Genomic DNA, 15,480 nt, shown 5'->3' with positions numbered 1-15,480 from the left:
GCCCTCTCTTATTGACTTTGTGTATATAGACTTGTAAGAGAAGAAACAATGGACGTAACAAGCACGGTCGTGGTCACAACAAGTTTGTTCGTTGCATCAACTGTTACCGTTGTGTCCCTAAGGACAAGGCTATCAAGCGTTTCACTATCCGTAACATGGTAGAAGCTGCTGCTGTCCGTGATCTTCAAGAAGCCTCCATCTATGAGGAATATGCTATTCCCAAGTTATATATCAAGCTTCACTATTGTGTCTCTTGTGCTATCCACGCTCGTGTTGTTCGTGTTCGTTCTGCTGTTGACCGTCGTAATCGTCTTCCTCCCAGATTCAGATTTCAAAAGGTATAACAATACTCTTTAACAATGTAAAATAATAATAATAATAATAATAATGACTATTTATTAATTCACCGTGTGCATAAAGTGTGTGTGAATTTAATTTTTTTTTTTTTTTTTTTTTTTATTTCTTTTCTCTCCCTTTTTTTTTTTTTTAACACGTATATGGATTTATTGAGTCAGTTTCAATTTAGTCATCCTTCTTTATTACGTTCAAATACGTTATTAAACCCTGAACAAGCACCACAAGTATTGGAGCATCCAAAACTGATTAGAAGTATCACAATAGACCGTTGTTCGAATTTCATTAGTGCGGGTGCCAACGGTAATGATCTCAATTTACTCTCGCAACTGTATCGAGCAAGAACAAATTCAGGTATATTACTGTCTATAGTCTATCTCAACTCACACAAGTGATAAAGAGGAATACATTTCCTTGTTAGTCTATAGTGTACCTGATTTAAAACGCATTTCATTTCAAGAAGCGATTCAACAAGAATTCAGACCGACTCGACTAGGTGAATGGTTTGGTCCTTCTTGGGTAAGTTAAAATAGAGAATTGCATAGGTGTATATTCATATAATCAGTCTACACATTGGTTTCATGTTCAAATTCGAATTCCAAATGAATTTGTGGGTGAAGAAGTCTTGTTTATATGGAATGCAGATAATGAAGCCATGATCTGGAGTATGGAAGGAGTGACATTGCAAGGCTTAACAGGAGGAGGTAAGCAACTCCAAGATGATGTGCGTCTAACGATGATAGCGGGGAATGATGCACGCCATGAATATATCTTGACAACTCATGCAGAAGGTGGAGAGATCATTCAGTTTTATATCGAAATGGCTTGCAATGGCATGTTTGGTGCTGGCAATGGATTGATTGGCCCACCCGACCCAAATCGTTTTTTCAATTTAAATGCAGTGGTAAGTCATGCATGGATGTCATCCTGTCTAACATGCGTATATATAAGGATCTTGCTGTGCCTAACAAGATAGCATGGGATCTACTGTATGACTTTCAAATTATTTTGGGTATGGCAAAGGATTTACCAGAAGATTCGTTAAGAGGATCACAAGCCTTATATACAGCCAATCGTATCATTAATCAATTTATCCCGGGAGATGATGACAGTATAACTCAAGGCTTAGAGATAGCTCAGTCGTTTTTAGGATCAAAGAATGGTGATGCACAACATGAGATTATTGCTGTTGGTCATTGTCATATTGATACAGCTTGGTTATGGCCATTTGATGAGACTATTCGAAAATCAGCACGGAGTTGGTCTTCTCAGATCAATTTGATGGACAGATATCCTGATTATAAGTTTATTTGTTCTCAGGCACAACAGTTTGAATGGGTCAAGGAACGTTATTTGCCCTTATGGGAACGTATTCTTGAGAAAGTGACACTAGGACAATTCTTACCTACAGGAGGAGTAAGTCGAATGGACAGGCTGAATTCTTTTACTTATTTAAATAGACATGGGTAGAAATGGATACCAACATGCCAAGTGGTGAATCCCTCTGTCGACAATTCTTACTTGGGTAAAATCCCCTCGCATGTTATTCCATCGTCTCATTCTTTTATAGACAGCGCTTTTTTGAACAAAACTTTGGAAGACGATGCAAAGTGTTTTGGTTACCAGATTCATTTGGTTATTCATCTCAATTGCCTCAACTGATGTTATTGGCAGACATGAACTACTTTTTTACACAAAAACTATCTTGGAACAATGTCAATAAGTTTCCATTGACTACATTTTGGTGGATTGGTCTTGATGGATCAAAAGCATTGACTCATATGGCACCCTCAGAAACATACAATGCTCAATGCACACCTGAAGAATTAGTCAGAAGGTAACACACCATCTACAGACAGCATAGACACTCACGCTATACTAGTGTGAAGAATCATCGTGATAAAGTCTATTCGAATACCAGCTTACTTGTGTATGGTAATGGCGATGGAGGAGGTGGTCCATTAGCCAGTATGATTGAAAGACTCAGAAGAATGAAAAATGTGGATGGATTGCCCAAGACAGAAATGGGTTTGCCCATTGATTTCTATCAAAAAGTAGAAGCTACTGCCAAAGTACTTCCCTCCTGGAAAGGCGAATTGGTAATAAAAAAAAAAAAAAAAAAAAAAATAGACAAGATGTCACTCTATCCATGACTTATTCTTGTTAGTATTTTGAATTACATCGAGGCATCTATACAACACAATCCTTTTGTAAAAAACTCAATCGAACATGCGAATTCTTACTAAGAGATATTGAAATGTTGGCTACTTTTGCCATGATGGCTTGGCCTGATACATTTCAATATCCAGCTACAGAACTTGAAGAGTTTTGGAAACTGATCTGTTTACCTCAGTTTCACGATGTCATGTCTGGATCGGCGATTGAATTAGTCTATGAAGACTGTCTGCAGATGTACACCAAAGTCGATGTGCTCGGTAAGCAGATGCGACATGATCTAATGACAACCTTATTGGGTCTCAAAGAAGGAGAAGAAGAAGAAGAAGAAGAGGTATCGACTGGATCTACTTGTTCTTCTTCACCAATGATGTTAGATGACAGACGAAAAGCATTAGCTGTGATCAACACCTTACCATGGGAACGCCATGCGATTCTTGAAGTGGAGGATAATCACGGATTGTCTGGTATGAAGCAATACTCTGCTTTTGGTAGAACAGGCTATGCTATAGCCACAGGCATCACGGCTTCAGGTGTAACTTGCTTGACATTAGAAGAATCCCTCGTAGGTTATGAGCCTGTCAAGGTCCAGACAGATCGACAGAACAATGTGGTGATGGAGAACCAATGGATCAAGGTCACTTTTGATCAATCAGGCCATTTGGTTCATTTGTTTGATAAACGCGTAGAGCGTGAATTGATCAAGGAAAACGAGCGTGGCAATGTGTTTCGCATGTATGAAGATATACCCTTATTTTGGGATGCTTGGGATGTTGAGATCTATCATCTAGAGAAATACCAGACAATTGAGGCAGGTTCAGTTCAGATTCTAGAGCAAGGACCTTTGCGTGCGTCTGTTTTGATTGAAAAGAAGATCAGCAAGACAAGTCGACTCAGGCAGATTGTAGTCTTGACAGCTGTGTCTCGACGCTTGGATTTCGAGACTGAAGTCGATTGGAATGAGAACAGGCAGTTTCTAAAAGTCGAATTTGCTTGGGATATCATGACAGACCATGTAAATTATGAATGTCAATACGGTCATGTTCAGAGACCTACGCATGACAACACCAGTTGGGAAGCAGCCAAGTTCGAAGTGGTGGCACAAAAGTTTGCAGACATGTCAGAGTACGGGTATGGTGTTGCTCTTTTGAATGACTGCAAGTATGGTTATTCAGCGCATCGTAATGTGTTGCGTCTCTCTTTGTTACGTTCACCTAAGGCACCTGATTCCAACTGTGATGTAGGTCACCATTCGTTTAAATATGCTATTTATCCTCATGAACAACACTTTCTACAATCGGACGTGGTTCGAGAAGGTTACAATTTTAACTCGCCTTTGTTGACAAGGTAAGGTTTATATCAATACAGAGAGTCAAAGTCTAAGGTGTTTAGAATCATACCAAGAGCCAAAATGACAGACATTAACGATTGTATGCCACACTTTCGAATTGAAAATGCGCCTAATGTAGTACTGGATACTATCAAGAAGGCAGAAGATTCAAATGATATTATTATTCGACTTTATGAAGCGTATGGTGGACATGCAAGAGCTCGTTTGATGAGGTAGGTTAGTACCAAACAGACTCAAATTAACATCTCCTAGTTCCACAGTGGTAAAAAAGGCGATCAAGTGTAACATTTTGGAAGATCCTTTAGAAGATATACCCATCCATCATTCATCCACACTCAACAGAACATTCAGTACCAATTTGCGTGTGTTGGATGACGATGTACTAGAACTACAGCAACAAGAACAAGAGAGACAAAAGAATGAAGGATTGCTTATTAAAATTAAACCATTTGAAGTAGTGACACTTAAACTCATCTATTAAAACTTGGCATGATCTACTAAAATACACGCATTTAAAATGATGTTCATTTGACTCTGTTGAGCAAATGTTTTGACTGCTTCATCTTCTGCACCAGGTTGAATCCAAACATGCTGTATACCTAATTGTTCAGCCAACTGAAGGACTTGGTGTGTGATGGAGGGTGGTGTAATAATAGAAAGAGATGTTTCTTCAGGATGAGCAAGTTGCTGAATGGAGTGGATGGTGGATAGACCTTCAATCGATGGTTCTTTCTGTATTTGTCATTAGCCATCTTTTTCTGTTTGCAACTTACCGGATGAACGGGAATCACATCAAGTTGGTTAGATTGATACCTTTCAATAGTCAACATCATCATGTTGTATTCGCACTACTTTACCAGCGTAATACTTTGTTACCAAACTTTTCTCTTGACGTACTTGCACCGACAACAGCAAAATAACGACTTGAAAAGAATCGATTTGAAGAGTGCATAAACGGGAAAAAAAAAAGCACTGTTTTTTTTTTCCATTTAGCAATATAAAAACACTAGAATTGTATATACTTTTTTATTATTATTATTATTATTCTCTTCTTATGACACATCATCATAACCCTTTGTTAAAAAAGTATTAGCTCTTTTCAAAAAGACACATGAACAAGATCAGGCACCTCAATACCCTCCTGAACTCGATGCTAAATATTCGATTGGTGAAAAGAAACTAGGTGTTGGTTCATTTGCTGTCGTGAAAGAATGTACTGAAAGAGCCACTGGTGAGAAATGTGCAGTCAAGATTATCATGAAGAAAGTGATTGCTGGTAACATCCATAGCTTTTAAGACACCTTCATCTTATGTTTATTTAGGTAAACAACACATGTTGGATAGTGAACTCGACATTTTAAAAAAAGTGCGCCATGCACATATTGTCTCTTTGCATGATATCTATGAATCAGATGAAGCTGTCTATATCGTGACTGATCTCTGTACAGGTGGTGAACTCTTTCAACGTATTATTGAAAGAGGCACTTATACAGAAGCCATGGCTGCTGATCTTGTACGTCAAATGTTGGAAGGATTAGCCTATTTGCACTCACAAGATGTAAGTTATCTGATGCTTTAGGTTGATCTAATCGTGTTAGATTGTTCATCGAGACATCAAGCCCGAGAATGTAAGTGACATGAACGTGTTGATGTAGTTAATGATTTGTTAGTTATTGTTCAAGACGCCTGATGAAAACGCAGAGTTGTTAATTACTGATTTCGGTCTATCCAAGTTACTAAAAGACCATAATGAGGTATTAACAACTGCATGTGGTACACCTGGTTACGTTGCCCCTGAAGTACTTTTGGGCACAGGACATGGTACACCTGTTGATATTTGGAGTGTAGGTGTGATTATGGTAAGTTTAGCTGTTGTCTTTCTTGATACTTATCCTATGGTCAGTACACTTTACTCAGTGGTTATACCCCTTTCTATGGTGAAGGTAATAATAATAATAATAATAATAATAACAAGTAGGATAAACTAATGTACCTCATAGACCAAAATGAACTGTTTGAAGCTATCATGAAGGGCCATTATGAATTCGATGAGGAATATTGGTGTGATATTTCTGATGAAGCTAAACACTTTATCAATCGACTCTTGACCTTTGATCCTAAAGAACGCGTAACTGCTGAAGAGGCATTACAAGATGTTTGGATTACATCCAGACAAGACAATGGTGTCAATTTGGCACCCAATGTCCGTAAAGGATTTAATAGTCGTCGCACACTTAAATCGCTTGTTACTGCTGTGGCTGCTATTAACAGATTAAGAGGCCATGATCATCTGGATGATATAGATGAGACTCCTTAAACATGAATTATCTTCTATGCTTGGTTTTGTATTTATTACAGTTATCACAAAACCATTTACCCTTGGGTGCTGCTTTTAGATCAACACAACCAATATGGAACCATTCAATATCACACTATACATTTGAATAAACATAGGCAATCGTCTATTACTTACATCAGCATTATCACAAGCCACCATTTCTCCATAAGAAACACTTTGACAATAACAATAAACAGGTTCATTTGGATCTACAGACATGTCTGTATCCGATCTAGAAATGGGTAAGTTATATGCACATTTGGCTTTTATAGTTACGTTTTTAATTTGCCATTGTTCTTCCTTGAAGGTAATGTCTTGAGTTTTGTCTTTCTGGTTGTTTCTTTTAAGGATCGAGCCATGTCTTTATCATCCATACGTCGTTCTAAGTCATCAATCATACAAGACAATATAAGAAGCAGACTTACTTTTGACAGATTGCTTCTCATTCATTTTTTTGGCCATCTTGTCTTTGAAAGAAGTTCTAGAATAGTCGCGTAAACTTCTTGAAGAAGGTGTCAGGCCAGGTAAAGAAGCAATACGAATAGCGCCTATCGGATGACTTTCTTCAAACTTGACCAAATCTGCATCCAATCGATTGCAATGACGGTCCACCTACTATGTGTCAATGTATGGTTTATGTATCCCATAGCTTACGGCATCCAACGTGACTTTGGCTAATGCAGCCTTTTCACTACTTCTCTGGACAGTTTCTCCTAATAGTTCAACTAGATGTTGAAGTTGGTTCAATCTCTCATTAGGATCAAGTGTTTCAATAGTATCAATCAATGAAATAGCTGCCTTGGCTGCTGAACAAGTGGCATCTATACAACGTGTTGATATCGTATGATAAATGCTCTTTTTACCTTGTGCATAGCCATCCATTTCTTTAAGCAAAGTAAAGTTCTTTTGAAGGTCCATTTGAAGTGCTTCCACAACTAATAGAATAAGACAACTATCTTTTGCTTTTTTTTGTTTGTTTGTTTATTACCATCAATATAGTCATCAATATAAATCAAGTTGTCCATGAGTGATTTTGTCATTATAAAAAGAAAAAGAAAAAATGGACCATGTTGCATAGGCCACATATAAAATAAAGTTGTACAAAGCAGTTTATTTCTTTTTTCCCGACACTCCCCCTTTTTTTTTCTCTCTCTTTTTTTTTAAAAAGAAATGATGAGTAAACCTTTTGATGGTAAGAAAGATGACTCACTTGGGTTACATAGTGCTGCTATGAATGGCAATGTGGGTAAGTCAATCTAAAAAAAAAAAAAACAATAGTGCTTGATGATGACAATCTCTAGGTCTTGTCAAATTTGCACTTGACCATGGTGCAGCCATTGATTCTGTTGTAAACGGATATATGCCTTTACAACTTGCCTGTATTAATGAGAATCATATTGCAGTCGTACAGTATCTCATTGATCGAGGTGCTGATGTCAATGCTCAGAGGTATGTATATAAGCAGCATAATAACCACTCACTTTCTGTGTTTAGATGGTCCAAGAAACACAGTACAGATAAATCACAAGCAGTGGCAGGTGCAACAGGCTCTACAGCACTTCATGTTGCCTGTGCAAATGGATGTACAAAAATAGTCGATTTGTTACTAAGAAATGGAGCTAAAATCAATGTCAGAGATAAATATGGTTCACGCCCTATTGATGTGGCTGCTGCTAAGCATCATACAGAAATAGTCAAGTTATTAGAGACATTTGGATCCATGCAGATCATGTTGAAAGGATTACAGGAAGGCCAGAATAATGTACCTGAAGCAGAAATCAGCAGAAGATCCATGGATGCCTCTCTTTATCAAAAACGAGAAAGATTACGTCGACCTAGTTTACCGAGTGTGTTTGAATCACTTACGATACCAGATATATCCACGTTACCCATAGACAACAAAGAAGATTGGTATAGTTATGGCGTTGTCAATCGTTATGATGATGAAAACTATTTAGCTTCACTAGAAAGAAGAGCGTATGGTTTACCATCACCCAATGAAGAAACAGCAGAACCACAACCACTGAAACGATCAAGTTCAACAGATGGCCACCATTTACGTGCTACTGCACTGATGAATGCCATGGCAGCCAATACTTTATCAACACAAGATGATGAATCCAATGTGATCCCTGTGGATGATGAACCTGAAGAAGAAGAAACCAAAAAGTCTTGGTGGAATCCTACTTCAACCAGAAAATCAATTGATGCTTATTATCCAACAGGGCGTCCTTCACTTGAGAAAGGAAGAAATAGCCTTGATTTTAGACCAAGTTTAGATAGTCTATCTCAATTGGCCAAGAAGAGCATTGATGGTCTATCTCGTAAAAGTATTGATTTTGATCATATACCTGAAAAAGCCAATAACAACAATAACCGCGGTTTCTTTAAATGGTGGTCCACACAACAAAATAAGAAATAAATACCCCCTCCCCTCTTCCTCTTCTTTGTTTATTATTAAGCTGTGGGTTGTGATTTATCAAACCAAAGTTTAACTGATTTATCTTGATCAATTGAACCAGAAGCAATGATGTTCATTGTAGGATGACAAGCAATACAAAGAACAACATCAGAATGGCCTTCTAGTTTTTGTACAATTTCCTTGGTCTGTAAATTCCAAATGTATATATTCTGATCTTCACTGCCACTCACAATCCATTTACCACCTGTCACACTAAAACTAGCAAAGATACAGTATTTGCTATTCTCATGGCCTCGGTATGTCTTGAGACATTTTCCAGTATGATAATTCCATAGTCGTAATGTGTTGTCTAATGTGGAAGCAAGTATATATTTACCGTTAGGCGAGAATTTGACGAATGAGCTAAGGACAGTAAGATATATAAAAATAGCTTCTTGCGTTACTTACACAGGTGGATTATCATCATCAACCAATGTCTTCAAACATTGTCCACTAGCAGTGTCCCAAATACGACTATAGACAAAGTATCAATCGTCTTATCTATGTCAGTCATATACTTACATTAATCCATCATGACTGCAACTAACAATCATTGTACCATCTCTGTTGAAATGGACTGCTGAAACTGGATCTGAATGAGCTGGTAATGTCTTCATACATTTGCCTATTTTGAATGTCAATCATGGCCAAGGTTGATAGAATCGTATTACCTTTCTTGACATCCCATATCTTGATACTCTCATCAAAAGAACCAGAGACAATCAAATTGGATTGTGGGTTATAATTCACACAAAAGACATAATTTGAATGTCCTTTTAATACCTTAACAGCTTCGCGCTATGATATGATAAGTAAAACAAAACAAGTCGTATATACTTACAGTAGCAAGACTCCAGATACGAATGGTTCTGTCGTCTGAAGCAGAACAAAGATTTTGTGAATCAGACGACCAAGCAACATCTGAAATGCCTTGTGTATGTCCTTCCAATGTGGCTTCATATTTACCATCTAATGCATGCCAAATCTTGATGGTCTTGTCAGCAGCTAACAAGATCAATGATCTGATGTCTGTATCTTTTTGTATACTTACAGCAACTAGCAAGCCATTTGCCGTCGGGTGAAAACTTGACACTAGAGACAGACATACGGTGTCCCACAAGAGAATATTTAAGTTCATACTGTGGTTTGCGTTGTTCAGGTCGAGGTTTGTTGGTGGGTTGTTCTGTGTCTTTCTTTTCTTCAGTATCTTCTTCGCGAGGTCTCTTGGTGTCTTCTGGTTGGCTTGTTGTGTCCACTAAAGAAAGAGTTAGTTTGTGTATTTAACTCAATCGACGTGTCATTTACTTGTTGTATGCTAGGAAAGATAAAAAAAAAAAAAAAAAAAGAAATAAAAGAGACTGGCTTTATCGGACATTTAAAAGGGTGGGGGGTTTTTTTTTTATTTCACTTTATCACGTACTTCTTCATGTCCATAAAAGCAATCATCACCTTTTGGACAATGGCCTGTAGAGAAATAATACTTGCAAGGTGTGATTTCTTGTTCTAAGCGTATTCTATCTTGTTCTGAACATGTATCGTGGCTGAAATTGCATAAATCACCATTATTACAAAACCCTTTAAGGAAATAAAATCGACAAGGACCTGTCAAGGATTGAAGCATTTGCCTTGTCTTTTCAGTCAATGGTGCATGCGAATATGGACATGCGTTGTTGTTACACTTTCCATTCAAAAAATAAAATCGACACGGTTCTATAGACAAATCCTATAGACAGAATAAATAGATTGTTTGACATGCTTCTTTACTACTTACATGCGAGAATTCACAGTCTTCAAATTTACTACAGGAACCTGTCTTGAAGAATTGGCAAACGATTTTTGATTTCTTAGGTATAGGCGGTGCCACGACTGTACTTGGATCATGTTTAAATGTACATTTATCAGCCTATAGGATGAGTATTATAACAAACAATATCTATTTACCTCTTTGCAAAGGCCTTGCATATAAAATTTACAGGGAACCTTGGGAACAAACGTTTTGGGTTGCTTATTTTTATTTTCTAAGGGTTCATCATGGGCACGCTTCTTTGGGTTAGTTGTCTTTTTTGTGAGTGGTTTAGGTTGTTTTATGTCTGGTTTTGTTTCTGCTGTTTGACTGATTGTTGCTTGTGTATAATTCGACAACAAGGCATCAAAATCGTCTGTTTCTGTTCTTGGTTTTGCTCGATCCAAATGAGCCAATGTAGCCTGATGAGCATTCTTCTTTTTTATCTGACGTGTCTTTTTCTTTTTTTATTTTTGGGTTTCTTGGATTCTTCAGCATGATAAGGTGAAAGTTTGTGTCCTTTAGGCTTTTGTGGTTGTTGCTGTTGTGATTGTTGCTGTTGTGATTGTTGCTGTTGTGATTGTTGCTGTTGTGATTGTTGCTGTTGTTTAGGTGGTTCATGAACGTCTTGGTGATGTGGTATAGCATGATTTATGAGTGTATGTGTTTCCAGTTTGATGTTTTGTGTATAAGATGCATGATATTGGTCTAAAAAAGATAACATAGAGGAAGCTTTTGTGTCTAATTTGGATGGTGAGGATGCTGCTATAGATTCAGGTGATACAGGTGTATGTCGAGATTCCATCGGTTTGTTCTTGATTTTAGAGAGAAGTGCCATAACATCGAACGAAGCATCATTGGGTTTTGCTTTGTCTTTTATAAGACTGTTTTCCATTTCACTCAACACCAAATCCCGAATAGGTGGTGGTGGTGCTTTAAAGATAGACTTTAACGAACTCTTTTGTTCTGGCATGACGAGCACAGTAAAAAAAAAAAAAAAAAAAAAAAAAGTATATGCAGAAAAGTTTTGATAGGCCGTAAAAGAAGCGACAGTCACAATAGCGTCAAGCGTACTTAGTTACACATACTTGCATGATTTCAGACTCAAATGACTTGTTAACGGTGAATCTGTTATACAGAAGGTCTCGAAGTATCACCAGTACCCTACAATAATAACGGACAAAAAGTAGCACATAGAATTTTTAAAGGGGTGAAAGTTTTCACAGGTTTTGAACATGTTTCTTTTTTATCTAGATTAGACTTACCATTACCTGACATTTAACATTATTTTCAGCAGATCATTTTATAACAATAAACAGGCTTTTTGTTGTTTATCACAAAGTAGTTTGTTAATCAAAGTTAAATAGTTATTTGTGTTAAGATAGGACATTATAGAACAGCATAAAAAGAATCGAGACACTAAAATACTAACAACAGTTATATTCTCAAAATGTTTCTTTTCAGACTAGGACAGAGTGTTCGCCATTACATTGATGCATTTTATATTTTCTTCAGGACTGCCATAGTAATATGAACTATGCCCTCTCGACCCGATACTCTGCGGATTTCGGTTTGAGAATTTCGGTTTGAACATGTCCGATGGGAGATGGTCCCTAAGTAATCTGGAGTTTGAACTACTGCCTACAAGGTGGATGACCAGGTATACTGAGTTTAAAATACACGCAACAAACAATGGAGTCAAGCCATGTTGACTTTAGAAATAGGAGCATAACTTTTAGAAGAAAAAATTACCAAATATGAAAAGTAGCGCAACGTTTGTTTGTGTATCGTCAAAATGATAGAGTAATTCGTGAGATTCGTTTTTATTCTTTTCTTTCTTATTCTAGCAGAATATGCCTCATCATATTTGTTGTGCAAGATATAGCGGTGGCTCTTTCTTCTCTGCTACGGCAAAGAATCAATATGCTCCAAGCAAGGTTATTGAACCTGTTCACCTTGGTAAAATACGCGTTAAAGTCAATAAAATGAATATAAACGATTGTTTTTAGATATCAATCTCAAATTTCAAGACCTTTCTACCAAGTCTTTTGAAGGCAAGGTCACAATCACTTTTAAGCATACAGGTGAAGGACTGGTGGCTAATAACAAGGAGTTATCGAGCATTGCATTGAATGCCGAAGATTTCGAGCATGTCAAAGTGACTGGTGAAGGTTTATCCGACTTTTATTATGATGGTCATCTTATCCATTTGTACTGGAAAGAGCCCTTTACAAAGCAAAGTGAGCGCAAGGCGACTATTGAATACACGATCGAAAAGCCTATTGCAGGTCTTTATTTCAACAAAAATGATGAGATGCTCCATGCTACTCCTGCTTGGGCTATTACGGATCACGAAACAGAAAAGTAAGTCGTTTGGTTTATTTGGGAAATAAAAAGCTGACCATGTATTTATAGAGCCCGTCACTGGTTACCTACTGTTGATTTCCCTACTGTTCGTACTACCTTGACATGGTCAATTACAGCTCCCCAGCAATACACTTCTTTGGCGAATGGTACTTTAAAAAGCTCAGAAACGACTGGTAAATACACGACGACTCAATGGGAACTGGACCATCCTTGGTAAGGAACAATAGTGTGCAATTTGAAATGATTAACACAACCGAAAAAAAAGCCCCTCCTACCTTATTTGCTTTGCAGTAGGTGAGTTCATTGAAGTGGACGATGGTGAAGTAGATGGAAAGCCAATCAAGGTACGTACAAAAAAAAAGCATAATAACCCATAGTTGCTTAAACAATGCATTCAGTATTATACTGCCAAGGGATATGAAAAACAAGATCTTAAGAGAGCTTTTGATGAGACGCCCAATATGATTAAATGGCTTCAAAAGAAGGTTGGTGTTCCATGTAAGTATGACATATATCATATTAGAACACACATACTGAAATTCTCTGGCTAGTCCCTTGGAGTAAATATTATCAAATTGTTTTGCCGGCCATTCGTGGAGCTATGGAGAATATCTCTTTAGTTACTTGGGTTGAGCACTTGCTTCTTGATGAAACGCATGCTCTTGAAAGAAAGAGCATTGTCGATACTGTCAACATTCACGAAATGGGTAAACTATGAGGATTAAAAACAAAGTTATACTTATGAATTTTATCTAGGCCACACATACTTTGGCGATTTGTTGGTGATTCGTCATTTTGATCATGTTTGGTTAAAGGAAGGTTGGGCAAAATATATTGAATCATGTAAGTGATGATAAAAATTAGTTAAAGAGATAAAAGCTGTCTATTCACAATGACATTGATATTTAGGTTGGCTACAAGACAATCGATCAGAAGATTCATTCCGTTATGAAATGTTCAAGAATGCTTCAAACTATATTGCAGAATGCAGTTCCTACATGGTAAAGAAAGAGAAAAAGCTTATATTTTTAGTAATTGCATGTATTTTCTAGCGCCCCATCGTGACTCGTAAATACGATGCTTCATGGGACATGTTTGACAGACACACTTATCCTGGCGGCGCATGGCGTATTCATATGCTTCGTAAACGTTTAGGTGAAGAGGTCTTTTGGAGTGCTATCAAGACTTACATTGAACGCTTCTACAACAAGACTGTACAGACTTCTGACTTCCAAAACGTCTTAGAAGAAGCCTCAGGTCTCAACTTGGCTCGCTTCTTTGATGAATGGCTCTATTCTAAGGGCTATCCTAAACTCAATGGTAAATACGAGTACGATGCAGATGCTAATCGTGTTAAGGTCATTATGACTCAAACTCAAGTCAATGCTGCTGAGCAAATTCCTCTTTTTGCCTTTGATTTGGATGTTGTGATCACCACAAATGATAACAAGAAGATCTCTACTGTACTCACATTTGATCAAGAAGAATCAGTAACTGGTTTCCTTTCTTTGCCTGAAGGCCAAAAGCCTAGTCAGATCTCTATTGATCCCGAAGGCAAAGTCTTGTTTGTGATCGAAATGCCTTCCATTGATAGAGATGTCTTGATCGGAACTGCCAAAAACAGTGATAACTTGATGGATCGTATTATGGCTTATGGCGAATTAGTCAAGAGTGGTACAAGACCTGCTTTAAAGGCAGTTCATGAAGCTATCCTAAAGGAACCTTTCTATGGTGTAAGAGTTCAATGTAAGTGTCTATAGTTTGCATAAGATACTTATTTGCTTGATATAGGTGCCAATAGCCTCGCCAAATTAAACAGCACTTACAGTCTTCAAATCTTGTCTGAATTGTTAGACAATGAAAAAGACCCTCTAGCTCTTTCTTCCATTGCTGCTGCTGCTGCTATTGCTGATGATCAACTGAGAAACTCTTTACTCAACTTACTCGAGAGAAAGCATCTTCCTTATCACGCTCATGCTAATGCCTTGATTTCCCTTGGTCGACAAAGAAACCCAGAAGATTTGGAATACCTTTTGCAAGTGGCTAAAGATGATGCTAAGCTCGGCCAACATGGTTTTGTTCGTGGTGGTGCACTTAAGGGTAAGAAAAAGAAATGGCTAATATCAGTTAACTGATTGTTTAATAGCTTTGGGTGTGCATCGTAGTGAAGAAGGCTTCAAGTATTTGTTGAATCGTGTTGGTTATAATAAGGAGCCTCTTCGTGCTAGACCTACTGCCATTCAAGGTTTGATTGTTTCTGCTCAATGGCAATCTGATCGCCTAAAGAAAGAAGCCATTGAAATGCTTGGTAAGTCGCTGTTATTTTTGTTCGATTCTAACTACTGTGTCATAGAAACCTTGATCCGTGATCCTAATGCCTCTGTTCGAATGACAGCTGTTGCAGGCCTTGTTCAATTGAATGCTACTTCTACATACGGAGCTATTGAAGGCACTCGATTCATGTATTCCAAGGACGAACAGACCTTTATTAGCCGTAAATTACATGCTCTGCGTTCTGGAAGTAGCAATGACGCACAAAGTCAAGTTACTGCTCAAAAAGAGACTATTGAAAAGCTTGAAGCTCGCGTAAAGAAATTGGAAGAAAAGATTGCTCTTCAGGAATCAAAAAATGCTTCAAAGCAATAACCTTT

At 37.6% G+C, this 15,480-nt stretch overlaps 9 protein-coding genes across 9 annotated transcripts; 5 read left to right on the top strand and 4 right to left on the bottom strand.

Moving 5' to 3' along the window:
- Positions 1-44: 44 nt before the first annotated feature.
- On the top strand, positions 45-344 carry B0P05DRAFT_460376 (ribosomal protein S26e; the record flags this gene model as incomplete). Its single annotated transcript, XM_051574006.1, has 1 exon — positions 45-344. A coding segment is annotated over one exon (300 nt), but the record flags the coding sequence as incomplete, so codon positions are not given.
- A 153-nt stretch (positions 345-497) lies between these two features.
- On the top strand, positions 498-4,361 carry B0P05DRAFT_460641 (galactose mutarotase-like domain-containing protein; the record flags this gene model as incomplete). The annotated part of the gene is made up of 13 exons (XM_051574022.1): positions 498-708; positions 755-873; positions 920-1,058; positions 1,098-1,258; positions 1,306-1,770; positions 1,815-1,879; positions 1,925-2,191; positions 2,237-2,382; positions 2,428-2,453; positions 2,522-2,882; positions 2,922-3,876; positions 3,922-4,092; positions 4,133-4,361. 13 exons carry the CDS (start codon positions 498-500, stop codon positions 4,359-4,361), a joined length of 3,315 nt encoding a protein of 1,104 aa, XP_051439799.1.
- On the bottom strand, positions 4,309-4,920 carry B0P05DRAFT_521640 (CoA-binding protein). Its single transcript, XM_051575885.1, has 2 exons — positions 4,654-4,920; positions 4,309-4,612 (listed from the first exon to the last, which is right to left on the bottom strand). The coding sequence occupies exons 1-2, from the start codon at positions 4,714-4,716 to the stop codon at positions 4,358-4,360; spliced, it is 318 nt and encodes a 105-aa protein (XP_051439798.1). The 5' UTR covers positions 4,717-4,920; the 3' UTR covers positions 4,309-4,357.
- On the top strand, positions 4,309-6,447 carry B0P05DRAFT_601433 (kinase-like domain-containing protein). Its single transcript, XM_051583252.1, has 7 exons — positions 4,309-4,826; positions 4,968-5,156; positions 5,203-5,438; positions 5,479-5,508; positions 5,551-5,739; positions 5,784-5,823; positions 5,881-6,447. The coding sequence occupies exons 1-7, from the start codon at positions 4,715-4,717 to the stop codon at positions 6,195-6,197; spliced, it is 1,113 nt and encodes a 370-aa protein (XP_051439797.1). The 5' UTR covers positions 4,309-4,714; the 3' UTR covers positions 6,198-6,447.
- Positions 6,205-7,317, bottom strand: B0P05DRAFT_501925 (uncharacterized protein; the record flags this gene model as incomplete). Its single annotated transcript, XM_051575463.1, has 7 exons — positions 7,207-7,317; positions 7,082-7,153; positions 6,873-7,039; positions 6,644-6,830; positions 6,495-6,600; positions 6,354-6,450; positions 6,205-6,312 (listed from the first exon to the last, which is right to left on the bottom strand). Exons 1-7 carry the CDS (start codon positions 7,301-7,303, stop codon positions 6,205-6,207), a joined length of 834 nt encoding a protein of 277 aa, XP_051439796.1. The 5' UTR covers positions 7,304-7,317.
- Positions 7,318-7,354: 37 nt separating this feature from the next.
- On the top strand, positions 7,355-8,642 carry B0P05DRAFT_521624 (ankyrin repeat-containing domain protein; the record flags this gene model as incomplete). The annotated part of the gene is made up of 3 exons (XM_051575884.1): positions 7,355-7,464; positions 7,520-7,667; positions 7,713-8,642. Exons 1-3 carry the CDS (start codon positions 7,389-7,391, stop codon positions 8,638-8,640), a joined length of 1,152 nt encoding a protein of 383 aa, XP_051439795.1. The 5' UTR covers positions 7,355-7,388.
- On the bottom strand, positions 8,643-10,013 carry B0P05DRAFT_521621 (Wdr5 in complex with Dimethylated H3k4 peptide). Its single transcript, XM_051575883.1, has 7 exons — positions 9,985-10,013; positions 9,731-9,934; positions 9,521-9,684; positions 9,351-9,477; positions 9,202-9,304; positions 9,088-9,153; positions 8,643-9,042 (listed from the first exon to the last, which is right to left on the bottom strand). Coding segments are annotated over exons 1-7 (1,032 nt in total). The 5' UTR covers positions 9,986-10,013; the 3' UTR covers positions 8,643-8,675.
- Positions 10,014-10,047: 34 nt separating this feature from the next.
- On the bottom strand, positions 10,048-11,472 carry B0P05DRAFT_521617 (uncharacterized protein). The gene is made up of 4 exons (XM_051575882.1): positions 10,914-11,472; positions 10,621-10,697; positions 10,451-10,550; positions 10,048-10,402 (listed from the first exon to the last, which is right to left on the bottom strand). The coding sequence occupies exons 1-4, from the start codon at positions 11,433-11,435 to the stop codon at positions 10,079-10,081; spliced, it is 1,023 nt and encodes a 340-aa protein (XP_051439793.1). The 5' UTR covers positions 11,436-11,472; the 3' UTR covers positions 10,048-10,078.
- An 843-nt stretch (positions 11,473-12,315) lies between these two features.
- B0P05DRAFT_460760 (peptidase family M1-domain-containing protein) lies at positions 12,316-15,475 on the top strand (the record flags this gene model as incomplete). The annotated part of the gene is made up of 12 exons (XM_051574027.1): positions 12,316-12,421; positions 12,472-12,826; positions 12,878-13,042; positions 13,095-13,173; positions 13,228-13,327; positions 13,381-13,536; positions 13,586-13,672; positions 13,739-13,830; positions 13,882-14,575; positions 14,621-14,929; positions 14,976-15,137; positions 15,183-15,475. 12 exons carry the CDS (start codon positions 12,316-12,318, stop codon positions 15,473-15,475), a joined length of 2,598 nt encoding a protein of 865 aa, XP_051439792.1.
- Positions 15,476-15,480: the final 5 nt, after the last annotated feature.

The sequence above is a fragment of the Gilbertella persicaria genome, assembly GCF_025201335.1.
Source record: "Gilbertella persicaria strain CBS 190.32 chromosome Unknown B0P05scaffold_1, whole genome shotgun sequence".
In the NCBI taxonomy this organism is placed as follows: domain Eukaryota; kingdom Fungi; phylum Mucoromycota; class Mucoromycetes; order Mucorales; family Choanephoraceae; genus Gilbertella; species Gilbertella persicaria.
This window is presented reverse-complemented; position numbering and strand designations above follow the sequence as displayed.